The 20899-nt window shown below is 38.6% G+C and overlaps 1 protein-coding gene and 1 long non-coding RNA gene across 2 annotated transcripts; one reads left to right on the top strand and one right to left on the bottom strand.

Annotated features, from left to right (window-relative positions):
* The first annotated feature begins 2016 nt into the window (after positions 1-2016).
* On the top strand, positions 2017-4491 carry LOC144706791 (uncharacterized). The gene is made up of 2 exons (XR_013582322.1): positions 2017-3123; positions 4159-4491. It is a non-coding gene; the product is annotated as an uncharacterized LOC144706791 (long non-coding RNA).
* A 10081-nt stretch (positions 4492-14572) lies between these two features.
* Positions 14573-19319, bottom strand: LOC144706782 (MATE efflux family protein). Its single transcript, XM_078579817.1, has 13 exons — positions 19019-19319; positions 18816-18937; positions 18514-18639; positions 18277-18422; positions 16935-17070; positions 16438-16534; positions 16256-16356; positions 15959-16122; positions 15773-15844; positions 15563-15679; positions 15385-15480; positions 15177-15298; positions 14573-15103 (listed from the first exon to the last, which is right to left on the bottom strand). Exons 1-13 carry the CDS (start codon positions 19255-19257, stop codon positions 15046-15048), a joined length of 1596 nt encoding a protein of 531 aa, XP_078435943.1. The 5' UTR covers positions 19258-19319; the 3' UTR covers positions 14573-15045.
* Between the last annotated feature and the right edge of the window lie 1580 nt (positions 19320-20899).

The following is a 20899-nucleotide window of genomic DNA, read 5'->3' as shown; positions in this document are numbered from 1 at the left end:
CAATATTTGTAATAAGTTAGTAATAATATTAGGCTATTATATAGTTACATCATATGACACAAAAATATGATACATTGAAGGTAACTGGACACATAGAAATAAGGAGAGAACAATAAATGTGTGTGCACATTGATAATAACAAGTTATGTACTAAAAAATAAAATACAATGACAAACATTTATATTTACTGGATGGTAAATAAATACACTGTGAATAGGTAGATAGTAATATTATAATACCTACATTTAATTTATAGCTTTCATATTTTCAGAAGGTAATGTCATCAATATCTAAATTAGGATAACTAATAAATTCAAAAATATTAGGAAAAAGAATTTTAAAGGAAATAAGTAGGGTTATGTGAAATATCTCCTACAAAAAAAATACATCATAAAAATACATATTAATTTAAATATCATGAAACTAAAATTCAGATAGGGAAATATTTTACCTATTTTTTATTTCTTTCTTCCGAAGCCACAATATGAATCTCCCTAAATATGACTAAAAAGGAAACCAAGATAAAATTTAGCATACTCAATTCGGTTAAACCCAAATATTTTAGGGACATCCTTTGAAATCTAATAAAAATATATGTTTGTCAAATTTTATCCATTTAATATCCATGCTCAAATCAAATTCTATAAAATTTAAGCAACTAAAGTCCATGTTTCACACATAAATATCATATTTTAATTAAACCTCATTCATAAAAACCCATATGGAACACATGTGTTTCAATTGAAATTTTTACTGATTAAGATTGCTTAAAAATAATTATTTTCAAGATGATTTCAGTTTTTCAAATACATTTAAATATCCCTTCCAACATAATCCTTTAAACTGTACTTTTTGGCAAAATTTGCAAAACAAATCAACATTTTTATTAGATGCAATATTCTGGAAAGTGTCTCTATAAGAAAAGGAACAAAATATGAGTGATGGGGATGAAATCAACCTAACCCTTTATTAACTCAAATTTAAGGGTAAAATTATGTCGTTGACATTTGGCTTTAATCAATAAAATTTATAAACTTTTACTCAAAAATAATTTGAATAGTTAGTGATGAGCAAGGTTCATCTCCATAGGGAACAGATCTTAGGAAATAACTTTCTCTATAGGGTGAATTTGAGAGGGTGAGAAGGAATACGTATAGCATAAGAGATAGTGGTAAGACAAAGATATAGATCAAAGATAAGGATAACAGTTATTTAAGAAGAACAGGATGAGTATTATACGAGTAGTGGATCGCGATCAAAGTGAGTGAAAACAAGAGAGAAAGATGAAGGAAGTCGTGACAAAGTGATGATTAGATGAGATGAGAACTAAAGGGTAATGGTATTAAGACAATGTTTTAGGGTTTCATATTGAACTTGGTTTGATAGGAGGGTTTTAAGGTGAGATGTGATAAAGATGATGATTTGAGATGTGGTGATGAAGGTGGTCAAAGTAAGAGTAGAGTGATAGATGTAATGGAGGAAGATAATGGTTTTGGGTTTCTTAGACTAATAGAGAGAGAGGATACATGACAAGATCATAATGGTATGGGTGATATATGAGGTGGATAGTAGATGATGATAAATGTAGATGACAACGTGATGGAGGACCATCTAGTCAATCACGCCCCGATCCGTCGCCAGCCACGTCGTGAAGCCCGAGCGGACGTGAAGAATCTACAATTTCACTACCAAGCTTGAGAACCGACATCGTCTTATCGCTTTGTGTCGCGTATCTTTATGTTCCTTCTTTCTTTCGTCGTCTTTTGATTATCTGGAGGCCCTTCCTGCGTGAGTACGGGCCTCCCCTCGTGCGTGTTTTATTTTAATTATGTTTAAGTGTCATCTTTAGGGGGAGGAAATCCATGTTGGGCTTCTTCTCCCCCTAAAGATCCCTCTTAAGGGGAAAGCCCAATAGACTTTTTCCTTAGAAGGGGGTCCACTTTAGCCTCCACAACTGCCACTTCCCCTCTATAAAGAATAGGGAAGAGTGGACGTGGAGGCCAAGCTGAAGTCATTGTTGAAATCCAGATCTCGTTTATGTTATTGGCAGTTATTTTGGTTGTTCATCATCTACCTTGTCGACAGATCTCGTTTATCTTTCAACCTATTGATCTCGTTCTTCCCTTCCGGATCAAGAATCGGCTGTTCGTTCTCGATTTCAAAGCCAGTACCTAGAGTTCAATAGTGCCAACAGGAATAGGATTGCCGTCGTGTCGATGAGGAAAGGAGAATGAATACTAACTGAAATCTTCCTGGTCTATTGAAGATTTCTTATCCAGAAGATTACGGTGATTTGTTCCAGGCTAGGCCGTCAATCTTGTCAGAAGATCCTCCCTGTTGGCATTGCGAGACTTCTCGCCGTGGCCCCTTTGTGGCATTGTTTGTTTTATCACAATGATTGCATCCAGAGGAAGTTGAAGATCTAGATTCTTGTTGGAGTTCCCCTCGGAATTGTTCCTCCAAAGATTGCATCCCTCGGCGACGAGTTGATCAAGCAGCACTGTTAATCAGATCATCGTGGGTGGAATTGGAGGATCGAGTTTTTACGACTACAAGAGTCTACCTTTGTCGATAATACCAGTGACGATCTCTGCCTGCAGATGTTCTCTGGGAAATATTCTGCCGGAACTTGGTTTGTTGACCGTTCCTCCAACTAATCGCTCCCTTTACGGGCGGAAATCCAGAGTCCCATCGTCCAGCAGCCATTTCAGGGGTGATTCGGTGTACCTTGACCGACAAGAAATTGACTCTACAAACGTCCTCGTCGGCTCTTCTGCGTGAACTCTAGAGATCCACCGTGAACTACGACGCCAATCCTGCCCGGTCTCGGCACTTGTCTGCCTTTTGGGGGCACGATCTATTGGTTTGCTGCACCCGAAGCCTCAACCCCCGACCTGGTTTCTAATGAGGAATAACCACATCGGTCGTTTCCGCCGTCGACCTGCACCTCGATCGCATTTTGGCTCGCCTGCATTCATCGACCCCGCCAACTATCCACTCTCAACTTCGATGAAATCGACCTAGTCCTTGAATCACCCTATCTGCTTCATTGTGCTGTTAACACTTCGGATCTCATCGACGTGCGACGCCTATCCTTTTGCCAAGCCATGGCTCCGCCCGCAGGTTTGCCTGCTTCCCCCTTTTGTTTACAGTCTTTGTTACTTTCTTCAGTGCTGACCTCACGAATGCTCCACTGCCGAGAGAGGATCCTACTTGAGTATAGGATTAGCCACCCATTCTTGAGAGAGATTTTCTTGACGGTATTAGACCCGGTCGTCCACTTGAGGGTGTGAACATTCTTGGACAAAGATCGTCTGTGTCCCCCACCACGTGGATCCATCGAGCTGATTATGCGGGTAATTGGGAGTTTGGCCGGTGACTACACCCGTCTCGTGTCGTCTAATTGATCTACCACTCTTGTCTTCTGATGATTGTAGTATTTCTCGTTTAAATTTTCTCAAAATCATCTGTGTTATATTCACATCATTCTATTGTATTTAGAGCTTAATCTCTGAACACTACACGGCGTATCGACTCCGACCGTCGTGTTACATCATAATGAACAATGTTGGATATCTTCTATCTAAATTATTGACTGACTTCTTACCATCTTCAGATGAATTGACTTCGTAACATGAAAGATGATTTTCTTGCTCCTAAGCGCCAAAAGTCTTTTGCTCCCGCTCATCGCGCCTTGCTTTTCATAAAGCGAAGCAGGGCCAATTTTTTGTACTTGCTCTGTCGTCCCTTTCGCGCCTTCTGAGGGGTCTTTTGTTTTTGCTGGATCTATAGAGATACTAGGAGTCTTCCATCCCAGATTCCCTCACCACGGCTATCTGGTTCAACGGTACTACCAAATCATGATTATGGTACTATTATGGATATCCAAGTATTCTCTTGGTTTGGTCCTGCTTCTTGTTTCCATTCTCATCATCATATTGATGGAAACTCCTCGTGCTCTGCCATAAGGACTTGGAGTATGTATCATGGCAAAGGTGCAACTTTAGGAGCGTGTGATTCTTGTTCAAAAAACTTACTGAATGCGTTCGACTATTCCTCAGCAACACTGTCGAGAAGTACCATGCAGCCCCCGTCCTTTCTTTTCTTCGAAACCTTACTTATGATTTACTTATAGAAATCAATCTCTATCTGCCTCAGGCATGACTTTAGGAGCATTTATGAGTGGGCGCGAAGGCGCGAGTTACCGAGTGAGTGCGACAGCGTGAGTTTACGAGCTCGCGTGAAGGTGCAAGTTTATGAGCGGGTGCAAAGGCGCGAGCTTCTGATCAATGTAAGGCAAGAGACTAATATTAGATCCCTATGTTCCACAGGGATCAAGGCATCTTCCTGATACAGATCAGCCTACCCACTTTTCAGTTGACCTTTTAGCACTCAAGACACCAAGACACTCTTGATGGGCCTTCAAAACTCTACTTGGTTTCAATCTGCCTCTCTATGAAGAAGTGAGCTTAAAGTTATTTTTTTTCCAAAGATCAAAAGCTCAATTCATATATCCGACCACATGAATGATTGGGCACATAAAGACAAGGCTACCCTCAAACTTTCAGCTCAATCAACATTCTGGATCATCAGATATCTGGCCTGGAAGTTAGACATTCTTAGCCGTCAAACTAATATGAATATTTCTCTCTACTCGTCGTCGTTGCTGCCACCTCGTCACGTGGCAGATTCATCCTTGTCATTCTATGTGATTATTGGGCCCAGATTCATCCTTGTCATTCTCAATTAATTATAATAATGCCTCACACCGTGCGATGTGTCGCCTCCTGGAAAAGACAAAAAAAAGTAAGAATAATGGTATATTTATAATAATAATTGAATAAGAAGGGGACGTGATGTGGTGGTGTGCTAGCGCAAACCACATCGCCACATGTATTTAATGGCAAATGAGAGTGAGACGTGTGCATGTCACATGTGTGCCACATGTACATATGGTGCCACATGTCTCAAGACATGTCAGTCGCACCACAATACTAGAGTGGTCAAAAGGAATAAAAATCATTAATTTAAGTTTTTGAGCCTCATCTTCTGCATCACATTTATTGCAAATAATGCACTTCTTTATTTTCATTGGGCCTCATCATCCTGTGAAAATAAATAAAAAAGAGTAAAACCGTGAGTAATAAATATCATTATGGCATTGTGATTTACGTTTAATGATTGGTCGACGCCAATTATTAACCATAATCGATGGTTAGACACCGTTCGAAGAAACAAACAACGACATGTGGCAAGGGGGAAATAGAAGCCCAAAAAATATGTTTAAATCCATATAAACACAAAATATAACTAAATATGTATTACGACTTAGAAAATTCATATATTTATGAATTTTCTAAGTAAATCCCTAAAAATACTTAAAAAATCATAAAACTCAAAACATCATTCTAAAAATAGATTTAATCATTTCAGGCTTGATAATACACATATATAACCAGTTTAATGTCAATAAATGTATAAATAAGATCATATTAACCAATTAATATTGTGTGTTGTTATCCCGCCAATATTTAATTCAAATATCCCTAGACACAACACCAAATCATATGTATAGATATTGTTAAGTTTGTTTAAGCTTCGACAATCATCATTTATATTTATAATTCATTTTTTTATAGATTAGTTGGAATTTGGTATTGATAACTTTGAGGTCAAATGCAATGCCCATTTCTATTTTTTTTATAATTTTGAAAGAAGAAGGATTATGGGTGAATAAGAGGGTATAACCAGAAAATATACCTACAATGGAAATTAAAGATATTTGGTGTGCACAAGTCATAACAACATAAATGGGGAAAATGTGACTGACATCCTATGTTATTATGTTTTCTAAGTAAACTATGATTTGAAATGATTTAAAATAGGATTGCACCTGAAAAAACAAGTTGACACTAGAGGCTAATGAATATTTTAAATATCCTGACTCCACATTGTTTCTCCTTTGAGGCAGAGCCCTTGATTTTGATTTCAATTTATTCCTTCTTGGATTACTGATTCACATAGTCTTGCATTCAATCAAATTTATGGATCTCAGCTTTCCAATGAATCTCAATGACACTAACTCGCTCTCAATTTTTGAAGAATGTCCTAAGTGGTTGAGACTATCACCAATTAAAGAAGAATGGAGGGGAAATTTTGGATGATATATTAATAAATCTGACAGCCTCATTAGAATTGACCAGTGCACAAACTTTTGGTCCCCTTGAACGAAGTGGGCTGGCATGGTGTCCTCTCTACAAAAACGTGTGGGTGATATAAAAAATAAAGGACCCATGCCCCCCCCCCTAGTTAAAGTAACCTGCTCTATAACTGGGAACTATAATATGGCTTCTACAACCCTCTCTTGTGACCCAGGACCCAACAGTCCAACCCGAGTCCCCAGAGACGTCTTCGGAGACGTCGTCATCATCATCAGCACCTCCGCTGGTTTGCATTCAACCCAACAGGCACGCCAAGGTGACCGTGAAGGCGCCCGGGTTCAAATACCCCGGGTGAAAACACGTTCGAGATCGTTCTTACCCTTTTATGCTTTCTTTTCTTATTTGGTTGTAATAGGGGGCCCTTATATAAGGGGCCCTTAATGGACCCTTCCACCCCCCTCTAATGTACATCCTTATGGCCCATCTTAATTTTCCTATTTAAGGGAAGGGATGGCGCCCTAAGAAGGCAGACCTGTTGTTTATAGTAAATCGTTTGTTGAGAAATTCAGGTCTCGCCCCCTAGAAGAAGGGAGAAGGAGAGTACGGGAGAGGGAGAAAGTAGGGAGTGGAAGAACGCTTGGGTATCTACGTCCCGTAGAGGCAAGGAGCCGCCGCAACACTCCCCTCTTCATGCGGCACCACTCCAAGTTTATGCTTGGACGTGCATACGGCAATTGCACCGCTGTTCACCGGCAAGAACTCCGACCGCCGTGCTCAACGGGAGGTTCACTAGGAAGAAGATCCAAGCAACCAGAGTAGGATACAGGCACTGCCCCTCTCCCCTTGTGGCCGCCTCAACGTCCGTGAAATTCTCATTGGTTGAGAACGACACTTGACTGCCTCGCTACGAGATCCGTTTCTGAATTAGCGGTGTGCAATTGGTGACCCAAGCAAGACTGCCGGCCCTGCGCCAGTTGACTCAATCTTCCCCAATTAGAGGATGACCGTGAGGGCCACCATGTCTTCATTATAAGCCCCTCGAAACCCCTGCCTTGGATAGGGGTTGGTGGTCACTGCGATTCGGCAATTGAACGCTGCGCCGATCTGTAGGGTTCCCCCTAACTATTGACGGGCGGCTTGGAATGTCGTCTGATGTTGTTCGTGCTATCGCTGGTCAACCCGGTGCATGGACAGATCAAAGCTATTGCCCTTGAGCCACTGTTGTCGCCCGTTGCCAGTCACTCCGATCCATCTTGAGCTCGCACCCACCAAGCCGGGTCGCTCCTAGGTGCGTCTCGCCGCCGCTACTGCCTCACTCCCTCGATTCTGCCCCTCTGGACTCTGTCAATCGCTCCTACGCCACTGCCAATCGGGCTACACTGAATTCTCTCCAACTACTCTCCATCCGCAACCCGCACCGGCTGTGGCATCGACTAAGATTTTGTACAACGAGCAGCTCACAGACGAGGTACGTCGTCCTCCCGCTCGCCAGTTATATTATTTCCTGAAGTATACTTTTGATTGCCTCCACCGCGCTCAGGCTAGAGATAGGTGAGAGAGGATTGAGAGGAACTACGAAACTTGAGTGTCTTACCGGTACAGGTCGAGCTCGTCCGTTACATGCGAGCCCCTATGAATTTATTCCATTCGGTGTCGCAGTCGCTGTTGTCCCTCCGACGAGGGCCAGGAGGCCACCATCGTCGTCACCCGACCAACCCTTCGGAGCTCGGAGTTCGGCAACCTCCACGTGTTGGGGCCCGCAAGTACGTCCAAGTAGGGCACGCATCATTTCGTAGTTTCATTCCCCATGAGGAATTTATCCGTCGAATTGACGACAACGTCCAACACCATTATCTAGGTAACTGAGCATCGTCTCGGTACCGACCAGATGACGTCCTAGACGACGTCTGGCATCAAAAACATGTGGGTGATATAAAAAATAGAGGACCCATGCCCCCCCTCTAGTTAACCTGACCTGCTCTACAACTGGGAACTATAAGATGGCTTATAAAACCCTCACTTGTGACCCAGGACCCAACAGTCCAACCCACTAGCCAACGCTGACACTCCAATAAGCCCAATAATTAGTATTCAAAAAAATACCCCAATTTTCTTCCTCATATCATTGATTTACGTATTTCATTGAGTGAAAGCTTTATATCTCAGCTTTCCAATGTATCTAAAAATACACTTTGACTCACGTATATTTTTTACAAGGTCTGATGCTAAGAGAGGCAAAGATGAAAAGAGGAAATACTTTTTCTGAATTACAAAATTCATTTGGAAATAAAATTAGAAATCCAGTTCTACAAAAAATTGATAAAATATAGAAAAGTCATAATGACTCAAGGGAAAATATGTTTTTATATATGGCTACACTTTAGGTATGATGTTTTCTATTTACTCGTATTAAAGCATTATAAAAGGACACATAATTTTCACTCGCTTATTGTCTAAATAAATGATGACAAGCATCATTGTGATCCAAAGTGCAAAAAAATTGAAAATTTTCATGTAATTGTGTGATATATAAGCATATCATTAGGCATCATTTGTCACACCACTAAATGTGTCTCTAGTGTTTGAGACTGAGGCGAGCTTGGGGTGTAAGGAGATATAACTCCCCGAACACCTCTAGGATGAACACAGGTGACAAGGATGGGTGACAAACCCTGTATGATTTTGCATGGCATGACCATCCTTTGATGATCCAAATGGTGCTACTGATTAGGGGCTTTGATACTTTTTGTCACAATTTTTCAAATATAAATAATCATTTACATTACTGAAATCTCTGCTGATGATTCATCTAGTAACAGCCATTAAAAATTATTGCAATGCATTTGCATTTTATTTTGTTGACATCTCATTTAAATTTGTAAAAATGAAAGTAGGACCCATAATGCTGATAACTTACAAATTATAATGTTTATTTGATGAATATTACATTATATTTATGTGTTTTAATGGCCATATTTGCATGTTTTCATATATAAATGGAGATGAATAACTTACACTTTGATTTTATTACTGTTTCTAATTTTTTAGTATTTTTTTACATGGTATTTGACCTATTTGCATAGAATGAAAATTTTTTATAGCGCGTAGAATTGGGTAAAGGCTGTTAAAGGTTTTACTAATTTTCTGGAAAATTTCCATATTTTTTTATATAATTTTCTGACCATTCTATAGCCAAGAAATGATTTTTTCATATTTAAATAATACATATTTTATTTATTTGGCATTTTAGATGGCATTTTATAATATATTTATGTATATATATATCACGTGGCATCCACGTCATTCGCTCGAAATTCGGGCAATTAAATGGATGCATTTTTTTAATTAATAAGATATAAAGAAAAGAGAGCATTATTAGCTCATTATGGCATCGCAATGCACGATGCCATAATGAGCAATCATTGGCTAGAAAAAAATAATGCGGTGCGGTTGGCGAGAAAAAAAGGTAACTTTCATCATTTTTTGTTGATTCGCTTTTCGTGTAATGATGAGTCGAGGAGAATCAATGCACGTGAATCGGTTAGCCGCGTGCATTTAATGCATGCGCTAATCGACACCATGTGCATTTATAAAAATAAAAAAAGATTTTATTTGTCTTTAATACACGCGCAGTTGATTCACCGCGTGCATTAAATGCACGCGGAAATCAACTATGCATGCATTAAAAGAAAAGGAGAAAAAGAGAGATACCTCATACGCACAGTCGGTTCATCGCGTGCATTTATTGCACGCGGCAACCGACACTACGTGCATGTAAATATGAGGTAAGCTTACCTTTGTTATTATTTTATTATTTTCTTTATTTAGAAAAAAAAAGGCTGACGAGGGCAACGTGTCATTTTGTGAGACATTTAATTGAACAATCATTCTCCAATGATTGCACGCTGCGGATGCGCATAACGACGTGTCAGAATGCGATCTGAGAAGGGGAAAACGAGAAAAAAAGGCCAACCAATCAAAAAATGCCATTTTATGAGATATTTTGAAGAGAGATAAAAGATCCAACGATTGAGATTAAATGCTAGTAAAATGGTGATATCTTGAGATCTAGACGTTTGATTGAGCTGAAATTTTGAGGGCATGTTTGTCTTTTACCCCTATGTAAAAAGGCAAAATTCACTTTTTGAAGCTCTTCCCAAGGATTTGGCCAGGAAGGACACAGGAGTTGCTTTGGAAGTCGACAGATCTGGATTCATCATTGAAAATTGTAAGTTTCTAATGTGTTTTGAACTTCTTCTTGAAGGATTCTAAAACGCCAAAGCACGGGCGAAATGTACATGCCCTTGAAGTTGTTTTGCAATGAAATTAGTATTGAATTTTGGTTTTGATTTGAGATCTGGCTTTTAATCTTTAGTTTTAAATAGATTTGGAACAATTCTGCATTTTTAGATTTTTAAATTAGGGTCTGATTTCACTTTTCCCCCAAATTCTTCACTTTCTTTCTCTAGGTTAATTCTTCTATTTTCTCTCTCTAGATTTCAAAATTAATTGTTTTGAAATTTAATTCAATATATAAAAAATCTAAATATAAAATTTCATCCAAAAATTCTGAAGACTGATGCTTCGCCATCACATTTGATCATCAAATCTAGGGGTGATATTTTGATGAATTTCAACTTATGCTAATATTAGTATTATAGAATTTCTTCTCCTTATTACCCTCGAACGAAAATAGCCTTTATGTAGAGAATGCAGGGACATTTTCGGCACCAGAGAATCGACCTGAAATAAAAGAAACAAAAAAAGGGGGATTCAATTACCCCTTCTTGAGAAATACAAGCAAATGCACAAGCATAGCGGAGAAATCGTCTGGTTCTGGTATCGTGAATCTCGAAGGGAAGACTGAAATCTACATTGTGAAGGATCTGGTGTTTTGGGTCTGCATTCCTCTGACTCTGGACAGAAACGGGTGCACTCTGATCCAATTTTTTTCGTTCTGAACTGATTGTGCATCTCTGATCTCATCGTTTTTCTCATTATAAATCAAAATCGTCAAAAGTATTTCTGAAATGACTGTGCATCTCTGATCTCATCGTTTTTCTCATTATAAATCAAAATCGTCAAAAATATTTCTGAACTGACTATGCATCTCTGATCTCATCGTTTTCTCATTATAAATCAAAATCGTCAAAAATATTTCTAAACTGACTGTGCATCTCTGATCTCATCGTTTTTCTCATTATAAATAAAAAATGTCAAAAATATTCTGAACTGATTGTGCATCTTTGATCCACTCGATTTCTCATTAAAATCGAATTTGTCAAAACTGTTCTGGACTGATCATGCATTTCTGAATATCAAAATCACAGAAAATCATTACTGATCTAATCATTTTCAAGTTAAATCAAAATTTTTGAAAACTGTTCTGAACTAAATGTGTAGTTCTGAACTGAGCGTGCATCACTGAAATTGTTCTGTTATTTTAATTGAAATCATTCTGAGTTGATCGTCCAATCTCTGAACATTTAGATTGACTATATAGTCTTGAACCGACCAGTTGTATTAAGGCTGAATTGACGATACATTCGTTGAACAACCTGAATACGTTGTTACTTTGAGTTCAATCCTCCTGTAGAAAGTTACATCAATATAATAGAACTCAGCTCTGAACAGTACGCTCCTGTCATTCAAGTAATCAGTACTCATTTTCATTAATTACTGAACCAGTGTCAATATTGAACTGAGGTTGATAGAATCTCTAAATCAACCTGTTGAATTGATGTAAGTGTTCTTCATCTGAAAGTCATTTTGATAACGAGGGGAACATTTAAACATTAACGATATTCATTCCTAATTGTGTAGTCGAGAAAGACTTTCAGTGCAGGTAGAATATATTCAACAAATTTCAAAGCACTGGAGGGTGGAGTGTAAAGACTTTGAGCAAAGTCTTACAGGTTTGAATCTGATTTTTCTGATCAACAAATCAACAGACTCTGCTCACCCATTTTGCAGGTTAGACTAAGTGCTAGCCAAGTCTATAGAAAAGGAGACATCTTGAGGTGCGGAGCCATCAACAAATTACAAATCTCTCTGTGTTGTGGCCTAGAAGGAGTTGAAGGGACAAGTGACTTTGTGAAGGCTAAGGGGGCCCTAGATTACTCTCCATTTAAACTCTTAGTTAGGTGATATCCGTGTATCCCTATTACCAAGCTGTTTTAGCTGGGGGGGTTAAAAACTTGGTTAGGGATTGATTATAAAATTCCGGCAGGATATCTCGGGACAGGAGTATGGGAATATCCCTAACCTGTATAAAAAATATTGTGTGTTATCCCTCATGTCCTCTAAAGCCTAAGTAGTGCCTGGAACATCTGCATAAAACGCAGAACTAGAGGGTAAAGAAGATAAATAAAAAGAAGAAGTAAAAGGGTAGAGCCTAATTCAGCCCCCCCCTTTTCTTAGGCTATCTCTAGCAACTTAAACCAACAAATTCGTCCATCTTGAAGTCCAATTTCAAAACTCCCTTCTTGATTATTAATTCCCAATTTTAATTCATAAAATTTGTTTTAAAATCTTATAATAATTGGGAAATTAGTGATCCGAATTAATCTGATATTATAATTAAAATTATCCTATTTTGAGTGTTTTGATTGAAGATATTTAAAATCAAAATTAAGTTTTTACTTAATTTTGATTAATTAAAAAAATTAAATATAATTAAGGTTTATTAATTACAAAATTAGTTCATTCTTGAATTGACTTATTTAAAATCGAATAAAGATTCTTGCTTGTTGCCTCCCTGTGGTTCGACCCCTTGCTTGCTCTATACATTGTATTTAGTAATTAAGGGTATTTATAAATTTTATTGCATAAGTCTAAAAGCCCAAACAACGACGTATTTACACATCATTTTTAGGCTTATCAAATGCACATCGTTATCCCTTAATGAAGTTCAGGGATATTTGGGAGATTTCAATGTTGGTAGGTGACTAAGGGTTTTTTTCCAAAGAAGTAAGATATTAAAGATTTTTTTCCTATTGATCACCATGGGCCCAAACTAGATGATTCTTGATACTATATCGTCCACATTCACTAAAAGGGGACCTAGATCTTCCAGCTGATATATCCTCCATGATTACAAGCCCTGAATGACGGCTAGTTCCAATAGTTCAGATCTTTGGAAACAATGACGCAACATGATCTAGCGCCAACAATATAAAAACATACATGGGGCATCATAGTTCTGATAACATATAAGGTTAAATCATGGATTCAAGATCTCCAAGTTTCTCCTTATGGATATTATGTGAACGTTAAGTTAATCACACCACCATGTTTATCTAAGTTCATTGAGAGAAATATAGATTCATTATTATTATCTTGTAATGTGACTAATGAATCTCACGAATACATGCCATGACCTAGTGACATTTCATGTTATCATAATACAATGATCACTACTCTTTGAAACCCATACTCTAAATATTCATATTTGATTGATAATTGAGATGGACATCAAAGTGTCCATAAAGAAACACTATCTCATACTACTTATATGTTATGTATGATTGATCATGTGGTCGTTAGTGTGGGGTTACTAAGGACAAATGATGGGTTCTCTTTAGAGAAAGACTTTACTGAATTAATTTGTTCAAGCTCCTGAATGTATTATACCTATGAAGCGATTGTACAAGTGGTCCATTGACTTGAGATACTAAGGACATCTCATGGATGAACGATTATATTTTGACCATGGCTTACCAGTCTGTAATCATGGGATTCGAATAAGTTGTAGCCAAGATGTAGTACGAAGTACACAGAATTGGTTGAGTGGTAAAGATGGGAACGTCCGCCCTCATTATGCGAGGATATTGACTCAATGAACATGATGCAGATAAATCCCTGGCCAGGGTTGTGAGGATATTGGAGAAGACATTCTCCAATGATGCCCTGAACGCATCATTACAAAGTGAATGACAAATTAGCATTTGAGGACTAACCATACCCTAAGTCATATAGGAGTCTTGCACGGGTGAACATGAAGGATTATGCATGTTCCTAGAGGGTCACGCGTGTAAGACTAAAAGGATGTTGGAAGATATCCTTTATTATAAGGATTATATGAAAAGTTATTAAATAAGTACAAATATGGGGGCACCCATTTTAGGTGCCCATGCCAACAAGATCTTAACTGATGATAGACAAGGTTCCATAAGAGAGTTCAAATGACTACTCTATGTCCTCAAGAACATGTAGTGTAGCTTGACAACATATTGATTAATCCATATGTTGTTGTAATTAGTTAATAAGGTTGGTCAATAAATGTTGTTAGACCTTTAAAGTTATTAACCAGATTGAGATATGTTCCTAGAGGGTCACACGTGTAAGAAGTAAATATATGGATCATGGTTTCACAACCTACAAGAGAGATGACGCAGGTTGGGGCTTCTCAATGAGTTAAAAGCCAACATTGCAATCAGAATTCAGAGTCTCAAACACAGTATTTTGGCTTTGAATTAGTTGATGTGCTACATCCAAATGAACATTAGTGAAAATAACAATGAAGCTTGCTGATGCACCAAAGAAGCTATACAATCATTGACACCCACACTCATGTGACCTATCGAGTAATACTGCAAGTTGCCTCATATTTTCCCTCTTGCTATGGTTGGCTTCCATAAACTTTCCAATCACCATAAGACAATGGGTAAATTTCTATATTTACCACATTTGTTCAACCTCCAGATGCGGGTGGGCCGACTTGAAATTCCGCCCATGGTGATAAGTTATATGAATCCGTATCCTTCATTTGGCGAACAATGGGAAATTTCTGTTGCTTTGGTTGCTTCTGATCAATTGAGTCAGGCCAAGCTCACAAGGACTTCTAAAATTTGGAGTATAATCTCTTTTCCATTAACTTGTATGACTATTTACCCCGCTCTTCCAAGTGGATAAATTTCCAGGGGCCTTTCTTGCTGTGTAACCTGAAATTATAGTTGCAGAATGTTTAGAAATGCTAATGATTAGACTAACTTTTACAGAACAGGGTGGATTTACCTCCAAAAACCTGCAAGAACTCGCAATAACATGAATAGAAACAACCCCGTCCAGACACCTGGGAGGCCCAATAGAGGAGTGGCGGCTAGAAGGAAGAGAGAGGAGAGCAGTGAAACCAACACCTACATAATGACATCATTTAAGAACTCTGGTCTCTTTACCATATAACAAATAAGAGGAAAGAATGAGTGCTCAGATGCATAAATACCATCGAGTATGCAGCATAAGAAAAGTCTGAAAGTCCATAGTACAGCCCATCAAAGACAAATGCCAGAGCATTCACAGGCTGGGAAATGGTGACAAACTGCGAAGCATAAAAATCAATAACAGATAAGTTAAGACACATTTTAATAGGTCTGAATAGTATATTATTTTGGAACAATTACCAGGAGGCCTGATTGCGCTATTTCCAACACATCAGGGTCTGTGGTAAATAATGTTGAGAAAGGTGCAAAGCCAAAAAATAAGGCAATGGCCAAAGAAGTGCCCATCACTAAACCCATCTGCAGGGAAATCAAATGAGGAAAATAACGATTATTAGCAATAAAGAGATCCAAAAATGATTCGATGAGAAATAAAATCAGAATTCTGCTCACCTGTAAAACGCGGCTAATTACTGTTTCAGCCTCTTTGTAATTTCCTTGAGTATAAACATTTGCAAGAATAGCCTGGAAATGTAACATAAAGAGCATGAATTACATTGTGATCCATAAATTATAGAGTACGAAAGAACTTCATGGACTTGACAGCAATATGCAATTAAAGTTAGAAAACAATTTGACCTGTCCAGCGAGTGCCAATGCATCATTGAGGAGGGAGACTGCTAACCAGATTTGCAAACATATCTCATGGGCTGCCATACTAACAGTACCCCCCTGCGCCGCCAAAGATGTGGATAGAGTCATCGTCATAAGCACAGCAATAGTTCGACCGATTAGCAGTCCACCTGGAATATATATCACTCAGCTTTGCACTCAAAAAGCCAAAATCTGAAAAAATAGAGTTAAAGTCTCTCTTCCGATATAAGTTCAAAAAATGAATCTTGGCCAGGTTATAGTAACCAAGAAGGTTAGTGTTACCTGATTGCAGGTAACGAGCGGTCTTTTTCATATCGAAGCTCCATGGAAAAAGTAAAACATTTTTACTCAAGTTCAAAATGAGGATATAGGCAATGATGTACCTGAAAGGATTACAAAATAGTCGAAACATATTTTTCTGGATCCAAAAATAACTTACTCAGAAAATAGTGAACTGAACCTACTCAGATAGTACTGTGGCAATTGCTGCACCTTCAATGCCCAGGCTCAGGAAAAATATCAAAATGGGATCCAGAACAGCATTTACCAGTGTTCCAGTACCTGAAATACAGATACCAGGGCAAATGAGGCTTGTCAATCGATGTAGTCTAAGAACCCAGAGAGCTAAGCAAGATACCTAAATTTATACAAGCTAAACTTAAATCATCAACAAGCATAAGGGAGGACCACCGATCTCAGTTGACCTTCCCCCACTTTTTCCAAAAAGAAAGTCATCAACAGTAATTAAATAATATTTTTTTGAAACATCAACAAACGTTAAGGTGAGTATAGGTTTCTCATAGGACAAAACATGAGCAATGCCTGGAAAATAAGAAAAACAGCCCCATTATTAAATTATTTTTTTTCAGGAAAACTGGGACAAAATTATTCCATCAGAAATATTTCAAATTGAACTTTCATGGGAAGAAATACCAAAAGATATCATCAACCATTTACAGACCTACTGCAAGAAGGGGTGTCTTGGTATCCATGAATCCACGAAATGCTCCTTGTGCTGCGAGAGCAATGACAATGGGCGGAGCACCCCATGCCCTGAAGGTAAGGAATTGCTCTGCTGGCACTCGCATTGGAGAGTCCTAATAAAACAAATGTAAGTGAGACTATTGTAATATTAACTGAATAAAATAGTATGATACGGAAAGCATTCATGAAACTGCAACATCTGCAAAGAAATATGGCAGATCTGATCAGAATGCTAACATAAAAGGTTTTAGAAAAAAAGATAGTCACAATTTTCAGATAATAAGTCCCAACTTTGGGAAACAGGGGGACCAGAATTGATCTTTGCCAACTTCAAAGATACAGATACCAACATTTGGCTACATGTAGCCTCTAGCCATGACAGTGGATGAAGATAAACAATCATAATGTATCTGAATGGCTTCTATGCCTTAATAAATTTAGGAATTCTCAAGTTCAGAAAAATGTTCATATAAAACCAAAGCTTGTGATTAGAAGTAAGGTTCTGGGATGGATGATGGAAGATGGCTTGGGAAGACAGAACAGGACCAGACGGGCCTTCTATTTAGTCATCCGTCACATGGTTATTCATTTATTCCTTTCTCCTCTGAGAAGTTGGAAGCGAAAAAAAGCAGGCATCAGAACAGTCCTAACACGGAAAGTAATTGTAATATGATATCATGCCAGAGTATGTATGAATTTCTCACTTAATCTGATATATACCATTGGAAAGCAAACACCGCTGGACGCAAGGTGGCCTCAATTATGTATTTCAATAGGGAAAAAAACGCAAGCTCACTAATAACTTGGTGTACCTTACCCTTTGGTGTTGTTGACCCTACCTATCGATTGACAAATTATCTCCTATGGTCAAAGCATATCCTGGAATCTGATTGCAGCATGTCTTCCAAAGGCAATTGAGCATCTCCTTGCCAATACACAAGCTTAATATTATAAATTTTGAAATATTCATAACGGACGATGGGGCCCCAAGTCGAAATTAGGAAGTCTACACTTTTCTGGCCTCAACTATGTCTCAAAAATGGAAAAATAACACCCAAGTTCTCTAAAATCATAAAATTCTAATTGGTTTCCAGCTTCCATGACTAGGTGAACTATAAAAGTGGTGTTCAGACACAAAATTAGACCCAATAAATAGAAAGCAAATAGTCGATGTCAGATGATAATATTTACCCCGTGTTAAGTAGGAAAATTATAAAAACGATGTTTATTAACCATACTAATAGAAAAAATAATGAATTAAAATGAAATGAATCCAAAAGACAGCATGCACGCATAAAATGCAGGCCTTATCCACGTACAACAGATACGCCGAGACTGTTCATCAGGAAACCTGACCCGTAGGAAAGAGCAATCGCTTCCAAAATCCCAACGCCAGCAGCCAAAGCTAAAGACGTTGAAACTGCAGGAAGGTACTTCTTGCCTTGGGAATCTTCATATTTAGAATCTGGAAGAATAATTTATCACAAGGAACCTTCATATTTATAATTTGAAACGAGTCGAACTTCACTGGAGTTTCAGTAAACCAACTGATTTACCTTTCTCACGGGCCTGCTCTTCAGCAACGAACGAAGTAGTAACGTTCAATAATGGCACATTGAATAATTTGGAGACTAAATTGAAAACGGATGCAGATATTCCGACGGCAGCAAGCTCCGCAGAACCTACATATAATGGAAATCAATATAATTAGAACGCCAAGAAAGAGGCTGAAGTCAGAATTTTGATTGCAAATTGTATAACTGGAAAGACGACAAATTAAAAAAAAAAAAACAAAAAACTAAGCAAGGCGTTACAGTCACGGCGGCGCTTGTAGATTCTAACTGACGCAGAAACCCACCCAGATGACCAACGAACGCAGTATCCACGAGCGACGCTATTGGATCCGCAGCCAGAGACAGCACAGCTGGCAAGGCAATTGAAACAACGTCCAGACCGATCTGATCCAACTTAAAGTTATTCCTATCAAGGGCAATAACAGATCGATTTAACACTCGAATTCTTCGAATACCAAAAATCTACGCAAAAGCGAAAGACTTTTACCCAAATCGACGCCACAGACGGCCGAAAGAGGGTGATTCCTTCGTCGTTTCGTTGCTCTTTTCGGGTTTAAGCTCGGGTACAGGATTCTTCTGACGGGAAGATGCGAGATGAACTCGAAACACGACGTGGCGCTTCAATCTTCTGGAAGAAAGGGAGAATGTCGAGATTGAGCATCGACGGCGGCGGTCTACGCCGGAGAATTGGCCGAGGCCGAAAGCGATTTGAACCGCACCCCCCATTCGCCGGAGGACGGAGACGAGCCGGCAGTCCACGTATCTTCGAGTTTGTGGAGCTCATCGATGAAAATAATATAAAAGAAATCCCACAACATGAAAATATCGCCAGACCGGAATCCATCAACCGTCAACTCAAACTGTGACTAGCTGATGTTGATAGCCTCATAGATGACTCTGGGACATGCTTGACCAGAGATTTACCTGCATCCAGTGGGAGTTTAGGGTTCCAGACAATAATATGGATATTGGGTATTGGATTTCATACTGTGGGAATAGTGCATAGAAGTGGACTAGAAGGTTCTTGCGTCCATGGATGAACAAATAGTCCATCATGTAGAATTGTCTGCTCGTCTTCGGCTGGGACGTCTTCTTCCCATGGACGAAATAACCATTCCGTCAATTGCCTTGGATGGCGGATGGGACAGTTTCTTCATCCTGCTGGAGCTGAGCATTTCACTGCTCTGATGCACTGCACTATTAGCATCACGCTTTTACCACCATATTATTCCGATCACTCTCCACTCCTTTTCCCCAACATGAATGCGAGAGTCTGTCGGCCTCCTTTTGATTCCAAGCCATGTAGCTCAAACATGAAGCTTTTGACGGCTTTGTGAGACATCATTGACACGGAGAGATTTCTCCCTCACCTACGGAGAACTTCAGTTATCGATTGAGGAATCTTAAACTCCACCTAAAATGGTGGAATCAGTATATATTCCGGCACATGCACGCAGGTTGAGGCACTCAAGATGGAGCTTGTAGCAATTGAACGACTACCTTTTTTTTCGTCGCAGACATCAGACAAGAAGTGGATGAAAAATTTTGGGGTGGGATGTTCAGACAAAACCATAAAAATTCAGGTGTGTGACAGGACGATCTTTGTCCCTTCCATCCATTGTCCTCGTCCAAGACGATTGTGCACTATAACTGTAGCATCCAAACCAATAACAGTATCTGCTGGTGTCTTCGTTTTTGGACGTCGATATCAGATATCGTACATTGGATCCTGATATTGAATGGGATGATAAATATGTGTAAATGATTCTTACATTTATTTAAGTCTTTTACAACATCTCTATCCCGAATACTGATTTATAATTTATATCAATCCAGGTATTGTCCTTGTGATATTAGTATTGTCGACGACAACACACATGGATAAAATGGGAAAAGATCAAACTATCTTGCGCCTAAGTCACAGAGAGTTTAGGTTTGTATCAGTTATCATGCATAAATTAATGATGATTTGTACTATTATTATATTATATAAGTAAAAGCTTAGTTAACTTTTGCAACCCAATATTTAAAAAATTAGTGAAAATTTGGGTAACTTACACCACCCATTAATCTGAGCATAACTCCGCCCGTTTAATCACAAATTACCGATAGAACTTAGATGCATTTATTTATTGCATTCTATGAAGATGTCTTTAAAATAAATAAAAAAGTAAAAATGTCAAATATCATGAAACTTGACATAATGTCCAACGTCCTCTTCAGAGATCCAGAATCACTTTAGGCAGATGACAAATTTCCCCTTTTTTGATATCTGGTTCGTCATTCATCCCTATGACAGCCTATCATTTGATATCTGATTCGACATAATTTCCTCAGGGACCTCAGGCTACATAATGCTTTGCAAATT

The sequence above is a fragment of the Wolffia australiana genome, chromosome 1, assembly GCF_029677425.1.
Source record: "Wolffia australiana isolate 7733 chromosome 1, ASM2967742v1".
NCBI classification, from domain to species: domain Eukaryota; kingdom Viridiplantae; phylum Streptophyta; class Magnoliopsida; order Alismatales; family Araceae; genus Wolffia; species Wolffia australiana.
Note: the sequence above shows the minus strand (reverse complement) of the source record. Positions and strands in the feature narration are given on the sequence as shown.

What these genes read in the sequence shown, in the direction of transcription:
- LOC144706782 (XM_078579817.1), bottom strand. Translation starts at nt 19,257, where the DNA reads ATGGGGGGTGCGGTTCAAATCGCTTTCGGCCTCGGCCAATTCTCCGGC. An exon ending in TAGCGCAATCAGGCCTCCTG is followed by an intron (nt 15,481 to 15,562) that starts GTAATTGTTCCA and finishes TATGCTTCGCAG; the next exon opens with TTTGTCACCATTTCCCAGCC. An exon ending in CTTATGCTGCATACTCGATG is followed by an intron (nt 15,299 to 15,384) that starts GTATTTATGCAT and finishes GTCATTATGTAG; the next exon opens with GTGTTGGTTTCACTGCTCTC.